Source organism: Cavia porcellus, unplaced genomic scaffold, assembly GCF_034190915.1.
Source record: "Cavia porcellus strain 051 isolate PalLab524CR breed Dunkin Hartley unplaced genomic scaffold, mCavPor4.1 scaffold_24, whole genome shotgun sequence".
Lineage (NCBI taxonomy): Eukaryota > Metazoa > Chordata > Mammalia > Rodentia > Caviidae > Cavia > Cavia porcellus.
The window spans coordinates 53,724,006-53,746,510 of NW_026947507.1; the positions used below are offsets into that span (position 1 = coordinate 53,724,006).

At 37.2% G+C, this 22,505-nt stretch overlaps 1 protein-coding gene across 19 annotated transcripts in view; it reads left to right on the forward strand.

Annotated features, from left to right (window-relative positions):
- The window catches only part of Trdn (triadin), a 319,660-nt gene that overhangs the window by 187,032 nt on the left and 110,123 nt on the right, over positions 1 to 22,505 (forward strand). For 3 of the 19 annotated variants that reach the window (XM_063235062.1, XM_063235059.1, XM_063235061.1), the window contains exons 13-16: positions 7,176 to 7,229; positions 12,584 to 12,613; positions 18,886 to 18,915; positions 19,708 to 19,725. In XM_063235062.1, coding sequence (XP_063091132.1) covers positions 7,176 to 7,229; positions 12,584 to 12,613; positions 18,886 to 18,915; positions 19,708 to 19,725 — 132 coding nt within the window. The remainder of the gene's footprint in view (positions 1 to 7,175; positions 7,230 to 12,583; positions 12,614 to 18,885; positions 18,916 to 19,707; positions 19,726 to 22,505) is intronic. The other 16 variants (XM_063235060.1, XM_063235063.1, XM_063235066.1 and 13 more) reach the window with 9 other exon arrangements.

Sequence of the window (22,505 nt, forward strand, 5' to 3'; positions counted from 1 at the left end):
TTAAAAAAAAAACAGTGGGTAAAACTGTTAGCATCTGTAGAAACCATAGGTAATTTGTAACCTACATTTAATGGTAGAATAAAATTTTTTCTCACGTTGAGAATAATTTCAATAGCAAAAATTGAAAATCTGAGTTATTAAAGAGACTAAAGAAAAACTAAAGAGCCTAAAAATAAAGATGAAATAATTGAATAATTTTTTAAATTGAACTCTGTAATGCTATTAAGTAAAAGCTACTTAGATTCTAAAACAAAATACATTGCTTGATAAGGTGAAGATTTTCTAGAGAAAAAGAATTCTAGCTAAATTATGCTACCTACTTGTAAATGCTGCTGCCAGCTTATTTAGACTTCTAACCTCTAGCAATAACAGATTATTTTGATAAATTATTCATATTTCTGCATTGTGCACCTTTGGCAGTTTGCATATCTGGCAGAGAACAGGACCTTCATTCAGACTTCTGTTCCCTTGGTCCAGCAGGGTGGCCAAAGGCTGCTTCATGATTAATTTCATCTCAAGAGGGCACTTATCATGCCAAAGTGAGGTAATACTAAGAAACATGCTGTCCTGGAGCAATAAGCACAAGAGGCTTAGGCTAAGAGCTTTTAAGCACATAGTAACTTTCGGCTTCAATGTTAACTGTCTGTTTTGGAATATCCACATTTAACATAATCCTGGGTTTTATGAACAGAGAACAGTAACTTAGAATTTGATAAAGTCTTTCTTTGGATTTCAAAGTAATTTTTATTAGGTGCTAGCATTGTGTTCAAAAAGAATATATATACTTTGAGGGCTCAAAAATACTTTATATCACTGGCTCAATTTTTAGCTACTAAACCACTGAAGATGAATTTCTCTGGGGGTTTGTTTCAAACTCGATCAGCTTTTCTATATTTAGTTTTATCACTTATCAAAAATCAAAATTCTTGCATATTGCAGAACTAGCAAAAGACAGATTTCTAAAGGGATTTATTTTTTTAAAGTAATAATAGAAGTTTGATTAATAATTTGAGTGTGGAAAAAATGCTATTTAATACCATAGTGAAAATAGTAAAAAAAAAATTCTCAAATGGAGTAAGAATATTCTATTGAAAATCAAGTTCTGACATTTCAAATTAAAAAGGCTTTCTGCACAATATATAATCAGTAATCAAAGAGCAAAAAATTTAATTAGTTTTGTGTCATCTCAAAAATTAAATACATTCCTAAATGTATGTTTTATATCAAACTGGTCAGTTTAGATGATTTTTGACTTTTCAATTTGGTTTTCTGTGCAATGTTTATTCCAGACAATTTTTTGGCAGTTTGCTATGGGACAGAGTGAGGAGGTCGAATAAGAAACAAGTAGTGATTCTTAGGAAGTTTGCAGCTGGTAAGAAGGAATGCTTGTAGAAGAAGCAATTATTTGACTACACCTTGAAATGGAAATCTGCACTGCTCAGCCACTGGTTAGGCATCAGAAACGATCAGAATGAAGACAGTGACATCAGCACCCGTCTCCTGCTTGTTCTCCTGCCCTGGTCAAATTGCCCCTCTTTCTAATTGAATCTTTCATGTTTATTGTACTATTTGCTGAATTTGTGGATTGTTCATTGTCACTTTTTAAATAGTAATTGATTTCTCCAAAATGAATTTTTTAAAATTCTATTTTAAACCAGGTAAAACTAAACATAACAAAACAGAACAAAGCTGATCAGGGGCTGGGGATTTAGCTCAGTGGCATAAGCGCCTGCCTTGCAAGCAGGCAGTCGTGAGTTCTATCCCTGGTACCGATAAAAATGAAAAAGACAAAAAAAAAAATTAAAAAAAAAAAAAAAAAAAGCTGATCAGAAGTAAACAATGTAAATGACACAGATTTCAAAGCAAGACAACAGGAGCTCATCACTGGCTACCACAATGTCTCTTGTTTTCTTCTAAATAGTTGTCCATATCTTTACACACAATGAATTCATACAAAACAAAATAGTACTAAACTGGTCAGAACAGAGTGATGAAAGCATTGTAAGCCTTCAAAACCAGATGACAGGGAAATCAACAATGGCTACCATAATGTTTCTCGTTCTCTTCAAAATAGCTGTTCATACCTTCATGTAGGTTGAAATTAAACGATACAAAACCGACTAAAACCACTCTGAACAAAGAAGAATGGCATTATTGGATTTCACAGCATGAGGATATGGAATCAGCAATGGATACAATAATGTCTCTTTTTCTTCAAAAGTTCTATGCTTGTAAAAGTCTCTGCATGTATACTTATCCTTTCTGTATTAGAGACAAAAACAAAACTAAATGAAACAAAACAAATTACTAGGAAAACATGAAACAAAAAGACAAATAAATAACAATAGCAAAGCGCCCAGAACACTGACAATAGAGGCCTTCAAAACAAGTGGTAGGAGCATAACTAGGGGTTATTTTACATAACGATCTTCAAGCGTTCCTCCGATCACCATTCAATAATATGCACAATTGTTCTAATCCTCTGAATGATAATTATTATGTTCGAAGAATTTATAGAATTTGCAGCACAATCATCTTAGCTATCCTAAGTGTGTTTATATAATTTCAGATATTTTTTCTTTTCCCTTCCTTTTTCTTTTTCTTTTTCCCTGAGATCATTTTTTCCCCTTTGAGCAGATTCTTATTCTTTCACTATATTTATTGAGGTTTTTGTATCTTAGGTACTCTTACCATTTTTTATACTAGGAAGACTATGTGGTATTTATACATGTGAGTTTGATTTATTTTGCTTATGAGTATGATCTCAAGTTGCACCCATTCATTTATAAATATCTCAATGTGATCATTCTTTATAGCAGAATAGTAATCCACTGTACAAAAATACCACATCTTTTTTTTATCCATTCCTCAGTTGATGGACATTTAGTTTATTTCCAAATTGTGCTGCTATAAACATGGGTGCATATATCACTGTAATATGATGTTTCCAGTTCTTCTGGGAATATTCCCAGAAGTGGAATAGCTGGGTCAAGTGGAACATCCAATACCAGCTTTTTAAGGAACCTCCAGACTGACCTCCACAGTGGTTGTACCAGTCCTGCACTCCCACCAAGAGTGCAGAAGAGTTCCTTTTTCCCCGCAGCCTCTCCAACATTTGTTGTTGGTAGTTTTCTTTACAAAACCATAACAAATGATTTTTTTCCAGAGGCTAGGGAAAGCTTGAAAATATTTAAGACATAAATATGATTCTCTAAAATACTGCTGGTTAACTCAGTCAAAAAACAAGAGAGACTCATAATGCTAAAGTTACCTGAAAAGTCAGTAGATTTGGATTTTATAATAACTCAAGTCAGAATAGAAATGGCATTCTATAGATAGATGAAATGCTTATCACATTAAACTTATATTTAAACCTGTATGCAAAACTAATTCCTTAACAAAATATCTGCCATCTCACAATGCTTCTTTAGTTGTATAACTACAACTCTGCCATGCCAATGTAATCAAGAGATTGAAACACATGGCTTATCTAATTCATGCCAATTTGTTAATAGAAGTACATGTTTCAGAGCCCTACAAAGAGTAACTTAGTTAATAATTTCCTGCTCAAACACTTTCAAGTAAATTATGCTGACATGTAGTCTAGGTCCATGTGGCCCAATTTTGTAGTGTAAAATGCTGAAGTTCAGGTTTGGATGTAAAATGTTCCTCAAAGGTCACATTTTAGAAGTGGCGCTTTTGGAAGTCGGTTAAATCCTGGAGTGCTGTAATCAGCTGTCGGTTGCACCATTACTGAGTTCATAGCTGACTACAATATTTGCAGGTGGGGCTAATGGGAAGAGGCAAATCACGGAGGAGTGCCCTAGACAAGTGCATTTAGCTCCTCCTCCTCCTCCTCCGGTCTCTCTCTCTCTCTCTCTCTCTCTCTCTCTCTCTCTCTCTCTGTCTGGCTCTGTCTGGCTCTGTCTCTGTCTCTCTGTCTCTCTGACTGTCTCTGTCTCTCTGTCTGTCTCTGACTCTGTCTCTCTGTCTCTGTCTGTCTGTCTGTCTGTCTCTGTCTCTCTCTCTGTCTCTCTGACTGTCTCTGTCTCTCTGTCTGTCTCTGACTCTGTCTCTCTGTCTCTGTCTGTCTGTCTGTCTGTCTCTCTCTCTCTCTCTCTCTCTCTCTTTCTGTCTCTCTCTCTTTCTCTCTGTGTCCTGGCCACTTGAGCAACTTTCCTTTGCAATGTGTGCCTGTCTCTCATGACATTTCTGCCTTGGAACCAGTCACCATGGCCTGAACCCCCTGAAATTATGAGCTAAAATAAACCTTTCCTCCTTTAAATTGTTGGTACTGGGTATTTTGGCCCAGCAATGAAAGAGCTGCTATATCAACTTCAAAACTATTATATGCTTTAGTTGAGTACCCTTGTGATCAGATCAACTCATTTAAATCAAAGTACTTTATTTAAAAATTATTAAATAGAAGCTAATACAAAAAAAAACCAAAATCATTTGAAAATGTTAATTGGAGTATGTAAAATTTGGGTAGTACTGAGAAAATAAAATTGACCATTACCTGATATTTGGAAATGAATATTGGGAACATGGGCTCAATATGACACTTTAAAAACTTTTGTATACATTTGGGGTTTTCTCTAGTAAAGGTTTATTTTGTATTAGCACATATCAAAGAAAGGCATTAAATGTATTTCTATGAAAATTTGGATTTAAAGTAACTGCACTCACAATTTTGGTGTGACTTTCTTGTGATACGTATTATGTTCTCAGCACTTACTTCTTCCCTAACTCACATAGTTTTGAAAGATAAAATACCATGCAAAGTAGAGATCATATTTGACATCTTTGCACATGACAGCAATAACTTTGTGGGTGATATTGTTCTTAGGTGGATTCATTTGGCAGAGTGGTTGACAGGCAGTGGTTTTTAAATGTTAGTTTCTACTGAATAGTTTGTGTGGTAACGTAAGTTGGCTGGGAAGTTCTAGATTAAAGGAGGTACAGATGGAGCTGTGAGAGAAGCGCGCCACTGCTGTGATCCTGAGATTTATGTCCATTAAAGTTCTCTATAGGTAGACTTTGCAATATCCTCTTTAAAACACACATCTATCTCAGGGTGGCGTCTCCAATGCACAACAGTCGTGTGCGTTAGTGAACTGTAGAGTTTGGGATAGCAAAGCCACAGGGGGAGACCTGAGGCATAGCACAGAGAAGGTCTATAAGGAATGTGTCCATAATATACCCTTTCCATGTGCAGCCCAAGTGTAGTCAGATTGAGACTATTCAAGGATGTGTCTTCATTGAGAGATGAGCAACCTTCAGGTCACTCAAATGGGGAATGCAGAGTGGTCAGGGACCAGTTTCTGAACATAATGAAAAAGTTTCCAAGAGAGGAAGTAGCTGACACATCAGCCTGCTGGCCACCAGAAGGAGTAAGAGAAAAACTCTATAAATCACAACTGTACATCCTGGAGAGTCCAATCCAATCCCACAAGCACAGTTTTGCTTAGGATGACAGATTCATGAGAATGGAAAGACAGTGGAGAAAACATTAGAAAGATCAGTGGCAAAATGTTTAAGGAAGCTTACCATTGACATCTTAAAAACTTTTATTCCCCCCAAATTCAAGCACAAACTGCTCCACAAGGTTCTGACATTTTGGGAATTCCAAGGAGCCACCTGAACAACTTGGGGGTTTGTTTTTGTTTAGCTGTACAGTTTGTTTCCCCATCCCACTTTGATCAACAAATATTAAATAAGTTCCTACTAAAGGCTAGCCATAGGTGAAGGGTTAAAGCAACACAGAAATATATTAAGAATTCAATGTTTACATGTAAATTCTGACATATTATTAATTGGGACCATCTAGTCTAGGCTGAACAGAGATCCTGCTAGTGTTGTAGCTGACATGGAATTTTATTCCAGAAAAAAATGAAAATTAATTATAAAGAAAGCTTAGGTGGCTCGAATTAAATTTTGCCAAAAGATTTTTTCCTGAAGAAATAACTCTCCTAAAAAGTAAAATATGTAGACCAAATAATATTTCACTTATTTTTAAAAACACGATGACAAATTAGCATTTTCTTAATCATGGTTGTGATATAAATGAAAAATTATCTCTCCAACAATAAATAAAGTAAATTGGAAATTAAACCTCTTTCATGGGACCAGAAAATGTGAAATATTAGGTTATAATTCTTTATAATTACTGTCATGAAAGTTCATGACTAGAGAAGGCATGGATGGAACTGTGCAATCTTTTATCTTATAACTTTAACTTTAATTTCAATTTTAAATAAGGTAATACCGAATCAACCATTAAATACATGTATATATCTGTATCTATCCAATACTACATTTACAGATGTTTTATAACTCACATGGTAGGTCCTAAATAAATACAAGTGAATGGCAATGATGAAACCTAAAATGAATCGCCCAGTGATCTTTGCATATTGGTAAATAATTTTCTCTGGAAACTTGGTAAAGTGAGTCAAGAAACACAGAAAGTGAACTGCCTGGTTGCACATCCAAGGCTTTGTTTTCTCTTTAGTTTTATTGTAAATAATTAAATATATTTACATTTGTGATGTGTCTTTTGTACTCCGTTTCCTTAACCAGAAAATTCTAAACAAAGGAGAGGAGAAAGAGCACACCCGTGCACCTAAGTCAGGAGGGAACAAGCCACAGAGTACAGCTCTGGCACACTCCAGCATCAGTGGTCCCGGAGGGGTGCAGTAACAGTGCCGAGGGGCAAGGGGTTCCGGGGGAACTCAGTTCTCCCGCTGGCAATCGGTGGTCCTGGGCTAATTCTTACACTAGTCCTAGCCACTGTCTTTCATGGAGCCCCATTATTGGTGCCTACATCTCCCACCGATTAAAGGACTGATAATACAGAAGTCATTTACTAAGAAGTGTTGCAGGTTTAGGTTTCGGTAGTACGCAAATGTCAGACAACATTTCATGGTCAGACTACAGTGAGATAAAACAGTTTATGGAATCTTTATCTTGTGCTTCGATTCATTTCAGTCTTCTTTTGTCTCAGCAAACCTCGCTCTACAGTTCCCTCAATAACTTTATTTTTATCAAAAAATCCAAATGCTGTAATCAATATTACTGTGGCATTGACTGTTTTTGTATTTCCTCCCCCTTTTTATTTTCTTACGTTTTTGAAATATTACATTGTAATACTTCATTTATCTCTTTTCCCTAAGAGCCAGGGAAAGCTTCTGAAACCAAACAAGGTACTATAAAAGTTGCAACACAAGGTAAGCAATTAACACCTAAAAAGGCATTGCTTTTTTCCTCAAATTCATAGCACTTGATTGACCAAGGCGAAAGCTGTTTATGGCAGAGTAGCACCATCTGCTGGGGTATTACAAAAAAACACTTTATGATCGCCTTGTAGGACTGCAAGTAATCCCTTGGTAATTGGGCCGAATGTTAAAGAGACTAGGACAGATTTGCAGAGGAACTGGTAAACGAAGCAAAAATGAGGTTCTTGACTCCAAATTTTAGACACTGACCTTTTATATACACCCAGAAGAATATCTGGGGCCCAAAATATCTAGGTAATTCTCAAGCTATGAGGGGTGGTTTGATGAAAATCTAAGGTAAGGGCACAAATGTTTTGCTGTGGGCAATTGGAAAAACACTGATAACACACTGAGAAATTAAATGTAAAACCTCCTATTTTATGTTGATGCTGCAGAAAAACAGACCAAATATGGGAAGAAACTGTACCAAGGAAGTTTAGAAGGCAGGTTACCATGCCCAGGGGCTTCACTGGGACTTCTCTCCAAAGAGTCAGCCTCACCTGATGGGGTGCTGGGGCTTTTACAGGGAAGTTAAGAGGGCGGTCCAAAGGTAGAGTCAATGCATGACTGGAAGGTTTGAGTGACATATTTGGGTTGCTAAGGGAGTTTAAACATTTGTGGTTACATCATAAGGCTATCAGTTATAGAAAGAATGGGTTGCACAAAGAAAGAAGTCTTGTGTTAGAACTGAAGTTACATTGCGAGGCCATCAGTCAGACAATCTTACACAAAGGAAGGAATGTAGGTTATCAGGCTGTCAGGAATGGACATGGCTGCCTTGGTCCCGGTGAACCTTTGGCAGACTTTATTTCTACTTCCTCTTCACTGAGGTGTAAAATATTGAGCAAGAGAAGCAATGCATTGAGACAAGAACCACTATTTCCAGGATAAGGCCCCTGCAGCAGACTCAAGGACCTGCGTTAAGCCAGGATACAGGATTTCACACCTTATATCTGACCCTGAAGGCAGTTTATGAGCCACATGTGCTGGGATGGTGCAGGGCAATAAGTTCAGTTTTCACCTTGATGACTAGTCCACTATGACTGGTCTTCTCTGGGACGGTTCTTGAAAGGGAAAGTAGCAAATATGGGAGATAGGAAAACAGAGCAGGTCGATGCATGCATGCAGCCCAGATAAGATTCTGCAAACAAATCTTGACCAGTTTAAAAATCATTGATTTATAAAGGCATAAATTTACATTTTTCTGTTAAAAAGATAGCTCACCCATGCGCTTTCTGTTGTGACTGAAGCTCCCTTAGAACGTGGTACAGATGTGAAATTATATCTTGAGGCAGGAATTCCTTTTTACTTCACCCTCTCATTAGAGGAGTTCAGAGGGAGAAACCTGATATTTGTAAGTTTCCTTCATATTTGAGCCATGGGCTACACTTTCTTCAACATTCATCCTATATCTGACAAGACAGCCTCTGAACTTACTCTTTTGGCATCAAGGGATTATTATTGACTAAATGGTAACCTAGAGTCATAAATTCTCATTAAGACTGTGCTTGTAAGGAAATTAGAAGGAAATATTGATTAAGTGCTGCACACAAGACTGGAGGTGAGCACTGTATGAGTTCACTAAAATGATAATGACCTTCCAAAGCAGGAATAAACATCAGAGTCCCCACAGATCTCTCACTGACACATCTGACAATGCCCAGGTAAAAAGCTAAATTGTACATGGAAATATAGAAATAATATTTTCTATAGCAAGTGCTTGATACGGAGACAGAATTTACACAGAATTTAAACACAGGACTGATGTTTTCCAAGAAACAAAACTGATAATGACACGTGTAAGAGGGTAAGGCCTACTTCATATCTTTCCTTTATTTTTTACTTTTGCAAAAGGAAATATTTAACATGCAAGGTTACATAACTATATGTGTTTACTTGTAATTATTATTAAGATTTACAAGTATTTTTGGAAATAGATTTTAAAGATTCTGTTAATGAAGTTTTGAGCCACTAAGGAGTCTATGAAACAAATATGTCTATACTGCCAGAGACAGTGATTTGGAGATATAAGAAACGGAGGAATAGCATAAATAGGATATTTTACAATAAAATCATGGGCACCTAAAATATGATATGATTTAAGACAATGTAGGTTTTAGTAAGTATTGGCATTTGAGGGATTCTTCGTGGATGAGCAGAGATATGCCGGGGGCTTGAGTTGTGACTGAGAATTAGACCAGCTGAGAGAAAAGCACTGTTAGTGAGTAGTGGCCTAATTAAATATGAACAGTAAGCAAAGATTGTGAAGGCCCATCGTCAATAAGAGCCTTAAGTAGAATCACAGAAGTGACATAAAAAAGTGCAAATCCGAGATCACTTTGAGTAAGTGATGTTTGGTAGAATGTAAAGTTTGAACAAAGGAAAGAGCCCAATGGTACTGCCTGCTGGAGCCTGGGTAAAAGGAGGGTGCTGACTCCTGTAAATAACCAGGATGAGAATGCAGGTGATTGATGGGAAGATGACTGTCTTCCAGGCAGCTTACTGTTATCCAGATAGAGAGCGATCTAAGAAGTGATTTTTTGGTAGCCTGTTAGAATTGAGGTGGAAGTCCTATCTGGTTCATGGGTATTTTGTAACACATAGTGAAAATGAAATGAAATACAGACCAAGATCAAAAAGAAAAGAGGGAAATATAGAGTTTTAAAAAATCATTTAGATATGCACTGTGGACACATCAACATCGGCTGAGGACATGCCTGAGAAATGGCAGAAGCCATCCCAGAACTCAGAATTAAAAGATGGAGCTGTGTGCACTGTGTGCTAATATATTTCTACTGTGGTCTTTCTTCTGAATTACTAAAGCCACGTTAAATATCTCCCATATATTACGGAAACAAGACAGAAAGATAACACAAAATTGAAATATAGTCATGGTATCTCATTACAGTATGAGAATCAAGTGGTCATTGAGAACCATCTCTGTTTGGTAAATTCAGGCGTCACTGGACCCCATAATCCAGCTAAATAGATTAGAACCAGGCTGGCTGACTGAGGGCTCACAACAGGACACAGGAACACAGGTCACAAAACCATTCTAGAAAGCAGTGGGAGTCCCGCAGTTTGGCTCTGGTTCGTTTCTGGGCATGGAATCAGCTTGCCAGATCACATGGCCCTCCAGATGGCAGTGAATGAAGCCCATCCATCTTCTATGGGCCCAGGGGAGCACCAGAAGCCAGTGCCAGTAACAGAGGTCAGACTCCCACGCTGGACTCTGCCATTGTCACTACAAATTTGAAACTGAACCATGAAGGAAATAGGAACAGGGAAGATGAAAATGTGTGTGTGTGTGTGTGTGTGTGTGTATTCTACCCCTGAACCTCCTTCCCAGACAGTTTCACACGTCAGAGGATTTTGACATAGCTACAAAAGATGTTGTGGTTTGTTTTTAGAAAAGAACTTAAATTTCAGTCTTTTACCCTATAGAATTCCTAAGAAATAATGGCTTTGCAAAACATAATTGCATTTTTGGTCTTCTTTCTGGCACTGGGCAAGACATTTGTCACACTTCTATGGGAAGCAGGTTCATTGTTGGAGAGAAAGCGTAGGCTTCGGGGCTACCCGCTGGACAGGGATGCTGAGGCCCCTTGGTAGAGGATGGCAACTTTCACTAGCAGTTTTGTGTTATTTGATGTTGTTTTTCTTTACAGAGTCTTCCGCTTCTATTGTGTAATCCAGTTTTCTTTGAAGAGTATATGAATTAAATTATGGGAAATATTGTGAGGTACTTACACAAAGGAATCGTGTTCCTTTTGTGGGATCTGAGTGGGCTGCTCTGCTTCACCCCTTCTCTGTATTGTGTAAACTTGAGAGAAAACCTGAATAATACATGAATCTGGAATAAAAATGTGTTCTTGCTGGATGATTTTGAAAATTATGCAATTTTTTTAAAGCAAAAGTGTTATTTGCAATGTAAGGAACTAAGAGCAAACAAGTTCAACTCACAGGACTTGCTGGAATTACTGCTGCAGGGCTTTGAAATGTATCAGGCAGAATCCAAATCTTGAATTCACTTTAGCTGTTGTCTTCATTACATCATTGGAACAGACAAACCTTTAGGATTTAGTAAGCTCATAGATATGGGCTCTTTATATATTTTCTGTATTATCAGTTAAAACTGTGTTAAAAAGAATAAAATGTCCCAATGTAGAAACAATATATTTGTAAGGTCACTTTTTAAACTACAAAAGTAATAACATGTCAACAGCATTTAGAAAATACAGAAAAACAACGTATATGAAATTAAAGTACGGCACGCTATTTCTTTTCTGGCTTTTGTTTTTGGTGTTTGTCCTCAGTTATTTTACTTCCTTTCTGGGTGAACATTTGCAGATAACTCTGGTCTTGTGGATGCTACATTTCTCTGGGCTGCTCTTATTTAGAAGCTACTGTGCGGATTAGAGGGTGCACTTGGAAATGCTCTGGCAGTGTTGGGAGCACAGAATGAAGGCCCAGAGTAGTCCTGGGTGTGGAGTCTGAGCGGCCTGCAGCAGCTCACCTGAGTCTGGTTGGATCTCTGTGTGCACAGAGGCTTGAGCAATGTGGCTTGAGTGAGATTCTCTAAACTGAGTTAGTTTAGCTCCTGAATTGTTTTGGAAGAAAACCAAGGTCCATTCTGCTGGTAACCTTCCTAAGCCTACTGAACACCTCTCCTAAAAGTTTCTGGCAGTACTGATGAGCTGTGAGCTGGTTTCTGCATGTCACAAGCCATCACAAGGTAGCCATAATTCAAAGTTGCTTAACGTATTTTATGTCCTGTTTTACTGCACAAAGGACGGCATTATTTTTTCCTAAAAGGAGAGTGAGTTATCTATTCCTCTTTTCTTGAAGAAGGATCTTTAAAACACTGTCATAGGCAAATGTAGGGTACATGCTGATGTTTAATCCTTTAGAATCTAGGTGTGGATAATTTGTAGTATAACATCTCCATTTTTTGATATATCAATTTATAGTTTTATATTTTATGACCTTCTAGGAGTAATTTTGGTTTTCTTGAATACAACTATTTGAAACCTAAATTTAACTTATAACATACATGTACTATGGAATTGACTTCTTATCTGTAGAATTCAATATGTCATTTGCTCTATTCTGTGCTTATTTCTGCATTTTAAAAATATTTATATGACATACTCTTTCAAGTTATATTCCTACTGTAAATTATCATGTTTTAATTAAAACATAGGTGACCATTGAATTTCTGAATGTACGGATATATGCTCACATTCTGAATATTCTGAGTAATGATCATTTATAACGTTTAACACCATTTCTTTTCATTATTTCAGCAGCAGCTAAAAAGGATGACAAGAAGGAAGGTATGTTGGACACACAGTCGCACTGCACCTTCTGTAGGAACAATTCCCCAGTCATCAGAGCTGGGTCTGGGCCTCTCTCCCACCTGTGTTCCTGTAGGTTACCACTGGGTCTATTATGTGTGCACATTTAACAGGAGTGGGCTTTTCTGTCTCATCTCACACTAAGTGATGTGTTGCTACTTAGAAAGTAATTTCAGTCTGTTTCTCAAAATATAAGGGATAAAACGTAGCAAATCCTAGACTTCCTATTCTGTTGGAAATTTTATCAAATTTCAACAACTTGTAAAATACATACCTTACATTAATTCCTTATATCTTTGACACACACACAAGCAACTGATGTTACTTTGCTCTGTTGAGCCACAAATAAATTAGAGTTCATCCCTGGCAGTCTACTTGCTTATATCAGGATGGCCTAGTGCAAAGTACAATAATCTTATTTCCAAAGAAGTTTTCCCTGGGTGCAATCAAATGGGAAAGAAAAACATTATGCATGAGTATTGCCAAAGGAGCCGAGTCTTCTAGTAGAGGAGAGACATTGAACCCAACCCCACCAAGGCTAAAAGCTGGAGACCTCAAGTGTGGCACCGTAAGATTCTGAGGAAGTCGAGGGCCAGTGTGCGAGTCCCCAGAGCCTTGCGACAGGCACATGGCAGTGTTGGCTTCTACTCTACCAAGATACTCGGAGATAGGAACACTGCTGTCAATTGATTGATTGATTGATTGATTAATGATTATATTTCAAACACATGGTGCTTGTTTCCTGGTGAACAATATTTCTTGATTGTACAACATTTCTAAGTCAAAGGGTCATAGCAAAAATTTGCAATCATAAGATTTCTAAAGTAAAAGCTCTAAGAAAAGACAGCCCCCAAAGCCCGTAGGCAGGAAGAAATCTATATCTAGCAGAGGAGAACAGCAAGGCTGTTCCACTCAGTGTGGCTGTATAGAGATGCTGGAGACCACCCTGACACAACTGCACAGGGCTGCATGACTGCTGGTTAAACCAAGCTTTTGTTCTTAAAGTCATATGTGTACTTAAGAAGTTACTAATAATTACTAATAATGTTGAAAACACGACAATTATAATCTAATTAGTGTAAAGCTAGGGTTATATTTTATATTTAGCATCTTCAGAGTTTTATCAAATCATAAGAGTTCCAGAGTCACATTTCATTTCTGTTGAACAGGAACCTAAGAGGTCAGGTGCAAGTGAGAGACACAGTGTTTTGGTTTGTTGATTACTGTTCATTCAAGGAGAGCAAAAGACGTTGCCATAATAAAGGCACTGAAGACCTGTTCATGTGCTTTGTATTGAGAGACTGAAATCAGTATTAATTTCTCATATGTGTAGCAAATCTTTTCAGTGTGTTTTTGGAAACATACACATTCATAGTACCAACACTCTAGTGAGCTAACAGATATGTTATTAGGAACATAAAGACAGTAAGTTCTCGACTTGGTTTTTGACCGAGTATATTCCAGGAAGGTTAATTTTTCCTCCACCATTTACAGTTAGGAATAAAAAAAAAGTCTATCATTTGATTGAGATAAAGCAGTAACATTAATGTTTATTTTTTTATTCATCCAAGGCAAAGTAGTAAATGAACTTTAGGCCTATGAAATGGGAGTCAAATGACATTTCATAGCTTTGGGTTTTATATTTGTTCCCTTCCATTAATCTACCTGTGGGATTCTTTAGTTCTATTTTTTGTCATTTTGTACCTCATTGCAAACTGCTGAGAACGTGTCTAATCAGCATGCAGAATTTGGCAGAGCTTTGTGTGTAGAGATTCAAGTGACCCAGGTCTGCGACCACTTAGGAAGAATAAAAGTGCTCTGTGGGTACCAACATCCGAATTCTGGTGTGAGCTTTAACCCTAGCTTCTTCCTCTTTGCTCTGGCATTTCATCTTCCAAAATTTCCATTTTGGCTGAACTGTCTTCCAAAACCATTAGAACAAGTAATCTTCATTAAGATTACTTGTGACCTCATTTTGGCATTTGTGACCCTGTGTCAGTCTTACCAACTTCTCGTGTCAACCGAGGCAATGACCTCTGAAATCAGACACTTCCAGACTCCAGTCACTCCTGGAATTACTGCATCCACTCCAAGGGTTCTTCAAGGTCACTGCTATTTTTGTAAAAAGTATGAAGTTGCTGTTTGTGTTTTTAACTTTCCTTTTCGCATGAATGCACTGGAGATTTTCAGAGGCTAAATGATGTATTAAATTGCAGCAGACTGAACACCCAAGTAGATACATAAATTCAGCCGCTGCTAATTAAGCCAGACATGAATAGATTCACAAAAGTGTCAAATAAAGTCACTCATGTCACCAAACTTTTTTGTATTGGGAAAAGTGTTTGTTATTAAAGTATGTCACTAGGTGAACATGGACCAGGCTATTTCTAACAAGTGAATAAATGATGCATATTTTAAAAAAACATTGGCCTTAATGTTTGAAATTATAAACACAATGAAAAATAAACCTCAGCTTTTTAAAATTCCTTAGTAGTTGTTAATAACAATCCTTTATAAGAAGCCTTAGTAATTGCTGAGACTCCTTTTGGAGTCCTGAGATAAAAATGTTTGGAGCTGTTGGACAGAAACAATTATCCTGTTTATAATATTATCTGTCTGTAGACTGATCAGTTGTATTCATTAAACGTTTTATGTCACAATGACCACTGAATAGACTGCAGGATGTAGCCTACAATAGAAGTCCCTGTATTGTTTCTCACTTGCCTGTCCTGACTTTGTGTCAACACCAAGGAGCTCCTCTGAGACCGAGGTCATGAGTATCTGCCAAGCAGAAAAGGCAAAGTACTGAGGGTGCCTGCTCTCTGTGGTCTCTGTGCAGCCCACAAAGGGTAAACCCAAGTCATGGGGCCAGATGAACCAAAATAGAGTCGCTTCCATGCCAAGAAGCCACTTCCAGACCATGGCTGTGGTCTGCAATGCCACAGCTCTAGGTGAGGGGAAGTGTGGCTTCCTCCCGCCCTCTTGGGAGAGCTTAGGGTGCGTGTGGAAAGTGATGTCAGCAGCCCTCACAAGGTCCCCTGGTCCCAGGAGGGGCAGGCATATCCCGCTGAAATTCCAGGTAGCTATGTCTCAAACCTTTGCCTGTGTGTCCTATGTGACAAAGTCAAGGGACAGCATGGTGGGGCCATCACCCTGTGCGTTCCTCAGTCTTCTTTTACAGGCTGCTCTACACAAAGCTGCTTTCTGTTTTATATAAAACACACTGCCCTTCCTCTACTCTTGTTGTCATCCTAACAAAACTTACCTCTTCCTGCTCTGGAGATGCGCAGTCTTTAAGGGTTCAGGAAAGCTTCTCATTCCTCACACACGTGGACCTTCCCAGGAAACCACTTTGTATCCTCTGCTTCCCCGTCAGTGCTAATTTCTTTGTACTTCCTGTTGCTTGTACTCATTTTCCTCTTATGCTAATCGACTTAAGGCTTTTGACTCTAGGGACCCTGCCCAGTTCATGATTAGCCTTTTTCAGGGGCTTAAACAGTCGCTTTAGTTGCACACTGCTTAACAAGGATACATTCTGTGTTTGTAGTTCTCTTAAGATACACATAACAGCAGTGATAAATATTAATAGGCACCAATTTTCTTTTATCCTATGCAAGATTTATTACGATTACTACATGATGATAATGTCCATTCTGATGAACTCTTTAGGTTTAAGGAATCCTATCCAACTATTGGTTTTCATTTTTGGTGTGGATGGTCACTAACACATGTGTAAGAGCAGCCCATTTAGGTAGATCTCTTTCATTTTTTGGAAGGGAGGTACCAGGAATCAGATCTCTTTCACTTAATCTAAGCTTCACTGATGAATTCTTTGAGAACACAATTCTAGGAATTTCAGTTTATCTTCTGAAGGACAGAACTCCACTAAGAACTAGCCAGATGAGATACAACTGTTCTCTGCAGCTGGTACAAGCAGAGTCAGTGCACCTTGGAATTAATCTCCAGTTCTAAAGCTTTAGAAATGAGACTCCAGGAGGTATCTCACTGAAAGAAAAAAGAGTGGGAGGGGGGGAGATTTGGGCTTTATAATTGAGGAACGATATCAACCAGGCAGGTTTCACAGTGGAGAGGGGGCGTTTCATTACCAACATTACTGGACTGCCAAGGAGTTACTGTTTCTTTTTCTTCTGGCCCTACTGTGAATGAATAGACAGTGCTGAGGATGGGCGAGTGATGGATTGGATAGGCCATGGGCACACACCACTTTTTAAAACACAGCTGCTAGGTCCTCAGTATTCCCAATAAAAAGACTTCCTCCGTGCATTGGGTAGATAGTCTTTAGGGATGTACGTTCACCAAGTAAACCATGGCAACACTGCATCTGTTTCGGCACAGATGTGGCCTGCGTAATGAAGTTTAACCCCAGCATCATTAACAGAAGTATGGTACCATTTCTGTGTGAGCCGCGATTCCAAGAATTATGTTTTCAGTTGCCTCGATAGTTGTGGAGCTGTTGGTTCTTAATGAAAGGTTATGTCTTCATGAGGACATGCTAAGTAAATTTCACTATAGCTTCCTGGTTTTAAATATATTGGACTATTTAAAAAACGTGCTTGGTTCGATAATAGTTTTCTATTTTATGACATGTTTTACTACAACAAATGCTATTATCTACCCAATGCTGGACTTCAAAATATGTTTCATTTTTTCATGTCCATACAATTGTTTTGTACTATGTTACTGGTTTTATTACCAAAAACAAGGAAGATGTATTGAAAATAACATTCTATTACTTAATCAACATATCGTATTGAGTCTCCCACATTTATCCTGTCCCAATACCTAGTTATTTAGCTATTGGCCTCCCAGATTGTAAAATAATTTGCAAAAATATTTCTTTAAGGAGTATACTTTTCTATTGAGTGGGTATATAATAATTTTTCAATAATTTCCTACTGTTCAGACTATATTATTTAATGTTTACATTATTTAGAACAATCAAACAATGTCATGGATCAACTGTACATTTATAATTTTGCATTTTGAATCCCTAGAATTGAAATTACTACATTGAAAAGCATGCTGATTTTTACAATAGTCTAGATTATTTCCCAGGTTGCTTTGCTAACATGTGTTTCCAGCTTATAATTCTATGAAAATGGATTGTTACTTTTACACTCTTATAGGCACATTATTACTTGTTACTGTTTTCATAAAATATCTTCATTGGCCATCTAGCTGCCTCTTGTGGATAGAGTGTCATTTTTAAGCATATTGGTCTGCTACAAATCATGAAAATATAGTCGCAATACCACCATGACACTCTGCAACATACAAATCCCTTAACTTTGAAATTATTAGTGAATGTTTACTGTTCTGAGTCCTGAGACAGACTGTCAGGCAGAAAACAAATTGTCTACCTTTCGTAAGTGCCAATACATAGTTCATTATCATGATTCTAATTTCACAATTAAGTTACAGAAGATGTGAAAGGACTGAGAAAATAAGAGATAAATTATTTTAAGAAAGAATGTAAGGAGCTAGGAATTTAGCTCAGTGCATAAGCACCTGCCTGGCAAGCTCTAGGTCCCCAGTACCTAAATAAATAAATAGAATTTAAGCTAAGACACTTCCATTCTGAGAGTCTTTTAAAAAAGACAGAAATCTGTCATTTTTATTTTCAGCTGATAGAAAATGTATGGCCTAAACAATAAAAAATAAATTTATTAAATCTTAGCTGACTGTCCATTAAAAAAAATGGGTGTCCTTGACCATTCAATGCATATTACCTCAGAGTAGTTATAATATAATGTGCTTGTCAGTAGCCCATGAGCAAGACTAACCTATTACTTTTCCATTATGATGAGAAAAATTAAGTATCTTTACTGGAAGTGTATTGATTATTCAAAGAAAGCACAGTGGTGGTCACAAGCTAATTTCCTGGACAACAGTTGTATTTATGGAAGCACAGGGTAGACTTGCTCAGTTTGACTTATTATTAAAAGTCAGTGACTTGTGTAGGTAGGCCTGAAAAATCTCTATGCAAATTGTGTGTATATACCTTCTTATAATTGTTATGTTCATACTTCAAAAACTTTCCACTTCATCTCTCATTTATGCACTCATCCTTTTGCAAATGGTAGTTCTCTTAGGCTTTGTATTTTGGAAATATTTCATACGGATAATCTATTTTGCTGAAAATTGCCTCAGTGTTTATGGAAATTTTTTATGAAATACTCACTTGTTGATTATTGTATTGTTTTATAAGTAATTTTTCTTTTTGTTTTCAGACTCCAAGAAAATAAAAACACCCACAGAAGGTAATGGAAATATATTCTTTTTCTCTCATGTGTGTGACAAGTCCTCAAGTAGTATTTTGTTTGTTTATTTGTTTGTCTTTTGGTACCAGGGAATCAAACTCAGGACCGAGCTCGCACTTACCAGGCGGCTGCTTATGCTGCTGAGCTAAGTCCTCAGCAGTAGGATTTTCCTTAAAGGATCTGCATAAGAGAAAATCTATAAATGGGGCAGAGAAAAAGGAGGAGTATCAAATTTTTTCTAGTGATAATATTATGAAAGATATTTGACAGTGATAAAAATTAATGCATGCTTTCATCTTTTAAAGTTGGTTGTCATAAAGAAGTGTTTGTTTCATAAGCAATAGAACAGTGCTAAGTACTTGCATTACTGGATCATGTATACTCAGTGTAGTTTGGAAACACCAGTGTCATTTAGTGTTTTTTTAAATCTCGAATGGGATCCTCACCTATTTGGCAAGTACAGACTGTGCTTTCTGCACTTGTTCCCTATTTTTTGGGCATACAAAGTGTTTAGCTGTTTGAATGTGTTCGTTAAGAAAGCTACCACCTGTAAATAATTTACAGTAGTCAAAAGTTCAATTTTATCTCAATTAATTGACAGATGATGTTTTTCCATTGAGTGATAAATCTATCTTAATACTTGGCAGTACAGTATTTCAGAGCCATACTCATTTTAAGGGGAAAAATACAAAGATAGGTTAGAAAACTTGCAGTTTAATCCCAGTATAGGCAGCAAGTTTTACTTTAAGCCTTCAGGAGCAATGGTTTTCTATTTGTATCTTTTTTCAACAGAACAACCCAAGGCAAAAAGTAAGAAATGCATGCAAAGCCAATCTGTGTACATTTTTTTTTTTCTAACTGGCTACCTAGTTTATTTAGGCGTGCCATTTTGAGTCTTTTTCCTATGTTTTATGCATGTGGAATCTGTGTCTTAATTGTTTTGTCAGAATAAAAAATATACAACTCCCCAGGTCAGAGTAGCCTGAAAGGAAAGCATGCATCCCTAAAGCCTTTTTTTTTTTAACTCATGTCAGTGTCTAGTAATAACTTGCACAAGCTTGTAACAAAAAATATAACTGCACCCCATTAGCCAACAAGGTCTTATGTTTGTGTGAATGCAGTCTTTGTGATCCAGGTAGTTATCAATTTTTAGAAAACATAGATAAAATATTTTCCAGGTTAGTATCACTCTCTTTCCTGTGATTGTCCTTCTTAAATTCTGTAGATATTTTGACATGTTCACATGAGACATGACATTTTCTCTCTAACACGACTTTGCCCTATACAGATTGTGAGCTCTGTGTACTGACATTGCTATGGATACTCATCTCAGATTTTGATAGACCATTAAACCTGTTTGTGAGCAACTCAGAAAAAAATCAGTGCCTTGAGGTTGTGACTTTTATACGTGTGTACACTCCTTTATAAGAAAATAATAGGATGCATTTAACAAATGTGAGTTTTAAAAAATAAACTATTTATCCTAATGTGTTAGCCATTAAAAGTAGTACATTTCCACAATGTGGAGACTTTTAAGTTCCCAGTGGTACCAAAGACATTTGTTTTAAAGTATACACCAGCTTTTAGGAATGTTTATGTATGCTTTGGTTCAACAAGAACTTAAGACTCTAAGACATTCTGTGTCATAAAAATGCTATAAAATATCCCGTGGGGGGGAAAAATCATGAAATTATGCTAGAAGAAGCCAGAGGGAGCAATTTATCTATGGAGAAGGATGTGTTCGTTGAGCCTGGGATTTATGCTTGTGCACAGCTGCTGATGAGTTTTGTACCAGCAGGCGAATGACGGACAACTGGAGACTTGAGAAACACTGTTAAATAATGTATCTATAACCTTAAGGCCCTAGGTTTATTGCAGTTTATATGATTTAGCAGTTCCTGCAGACACACTGCACAGCTCCCTAGCAGTCTTCAGGGCATTGGTGTGTTTAATAAATAAATGCGTCTGCCCAGGTTCTCATTACCATCTGACTGCTTCTCTCCTTGAGAAGCTCTGTGAAGTGTGCTTAGCTAAGCAGTGACCAGGAGAAGAAACAGTTTTCTTCAAAGCACATGTTAATGCTTTTGCAATTAGCTCAATTGCTCTGATTCGTCACCTGCACAGACTTTTATTATTTTGCTTGTGTTTTTGCATTTGTTTGCTTCGGTATTTCTGTCTCCAAGATTGCTTCTCCCATCCCACACCATTACCATATGTTTTCCTTCTGCTTTTTTAGTTATCATGACTTAAAAGATCGTTCTTTTTCCTGTTTAAAAATACAACCACTATAGAAAGCAGTATGCAGATTGTGCAAAAGGGTAAAATAAGGAATTCCATGTGATCCAGCTATTCCTTTTCTAGTTATCTTTTCCTATAAATTGAAGCCATCAGGCTATAGTGATACATGCAGTGCAATTATAATAGCTGAAACTTGGAAGAAGCCTATACGTTCATCATCAGATGACTGCATACACATGTGGTATTTACACACCATGGAGCGATACTGTCGTAAATAAAGATAAACTTGAATCATTTATAGGAAAATGAATGTAAATTGAGAACATAACAGTAAGTGAAATAAATCAGACATGAAAGCTTAAATATCACATTTTTTCTTAAATGAGAAATAGGAATTATAGATAAAGAGCATAATAAAAGATAAATAATGGAAGTAGGGAGATAAATCTCTGTCCAAGGGGAAGCTGATCAGGAGTAGGAGGGAGAGGAGAGAAAGGGAATGGGAAAGGAATTAAGACGTGTTTTACACATGATTCAAACCCACACAAGGAATGCAGAGATTACGTACTGCAAACACGTAGTCATATCACACACACACACACACACACACATACACACACACACACATATACACAGATGACATACATATACTATGGTAAGAGGTACAGGATGGAAAAGTATTTGGACTATTCTCGTACATTTTGAAATTTTCTTTAATCTATAGGTTTTCTCAAAATTAAAAGTCTGATAAAACAATTCAAGCTATCACTCATATGTATGAGTTTCGAATCTCTGTAATATTTAAAGGTAACCTTTGGTTACAGTGATGGACTAGTTCAGTCTCGCGCTGTCCTGTGTAATGAACACCCTCAGATCACTTTTCTTGGGTGCCACCTTCAGTTAGGACAGTGCTGCTTCCCTTATACTGTGGACTTCTGGTAAGTTAGAGACAATTTTGACTGTGAACCTCACGTATAGCTGATGCTCAGGTTTGATAAGTACCTAAATCTGTTTGTGTTGTCTTTCTTTGTAATCGTCATCACTTTAGAAATGACTGCAGGTAAAACCAGGTGAGCTGGCACATGCCTGCAGTGTCAGCAGTTTCAGAGGCTGAGGCAGGATGATCTGGTATTCAAGGACAGCCTGGGCAGCAGAATCAGATTCCACCTCAAATCTTTCTAAAAAATTATTTAGAAATTTCTCTAATAACTCAAGCTTTTCACTCAGTATTTATTTAGACAATACACCCAATTACTCCCCACTTGGGAGACAACATTTAGTAATGTTTGCCTTACCTTTACTTGTAGCTAAGGTTCTTTTTCCACTTGGATGCTTGGTCAAGTTGATTATTT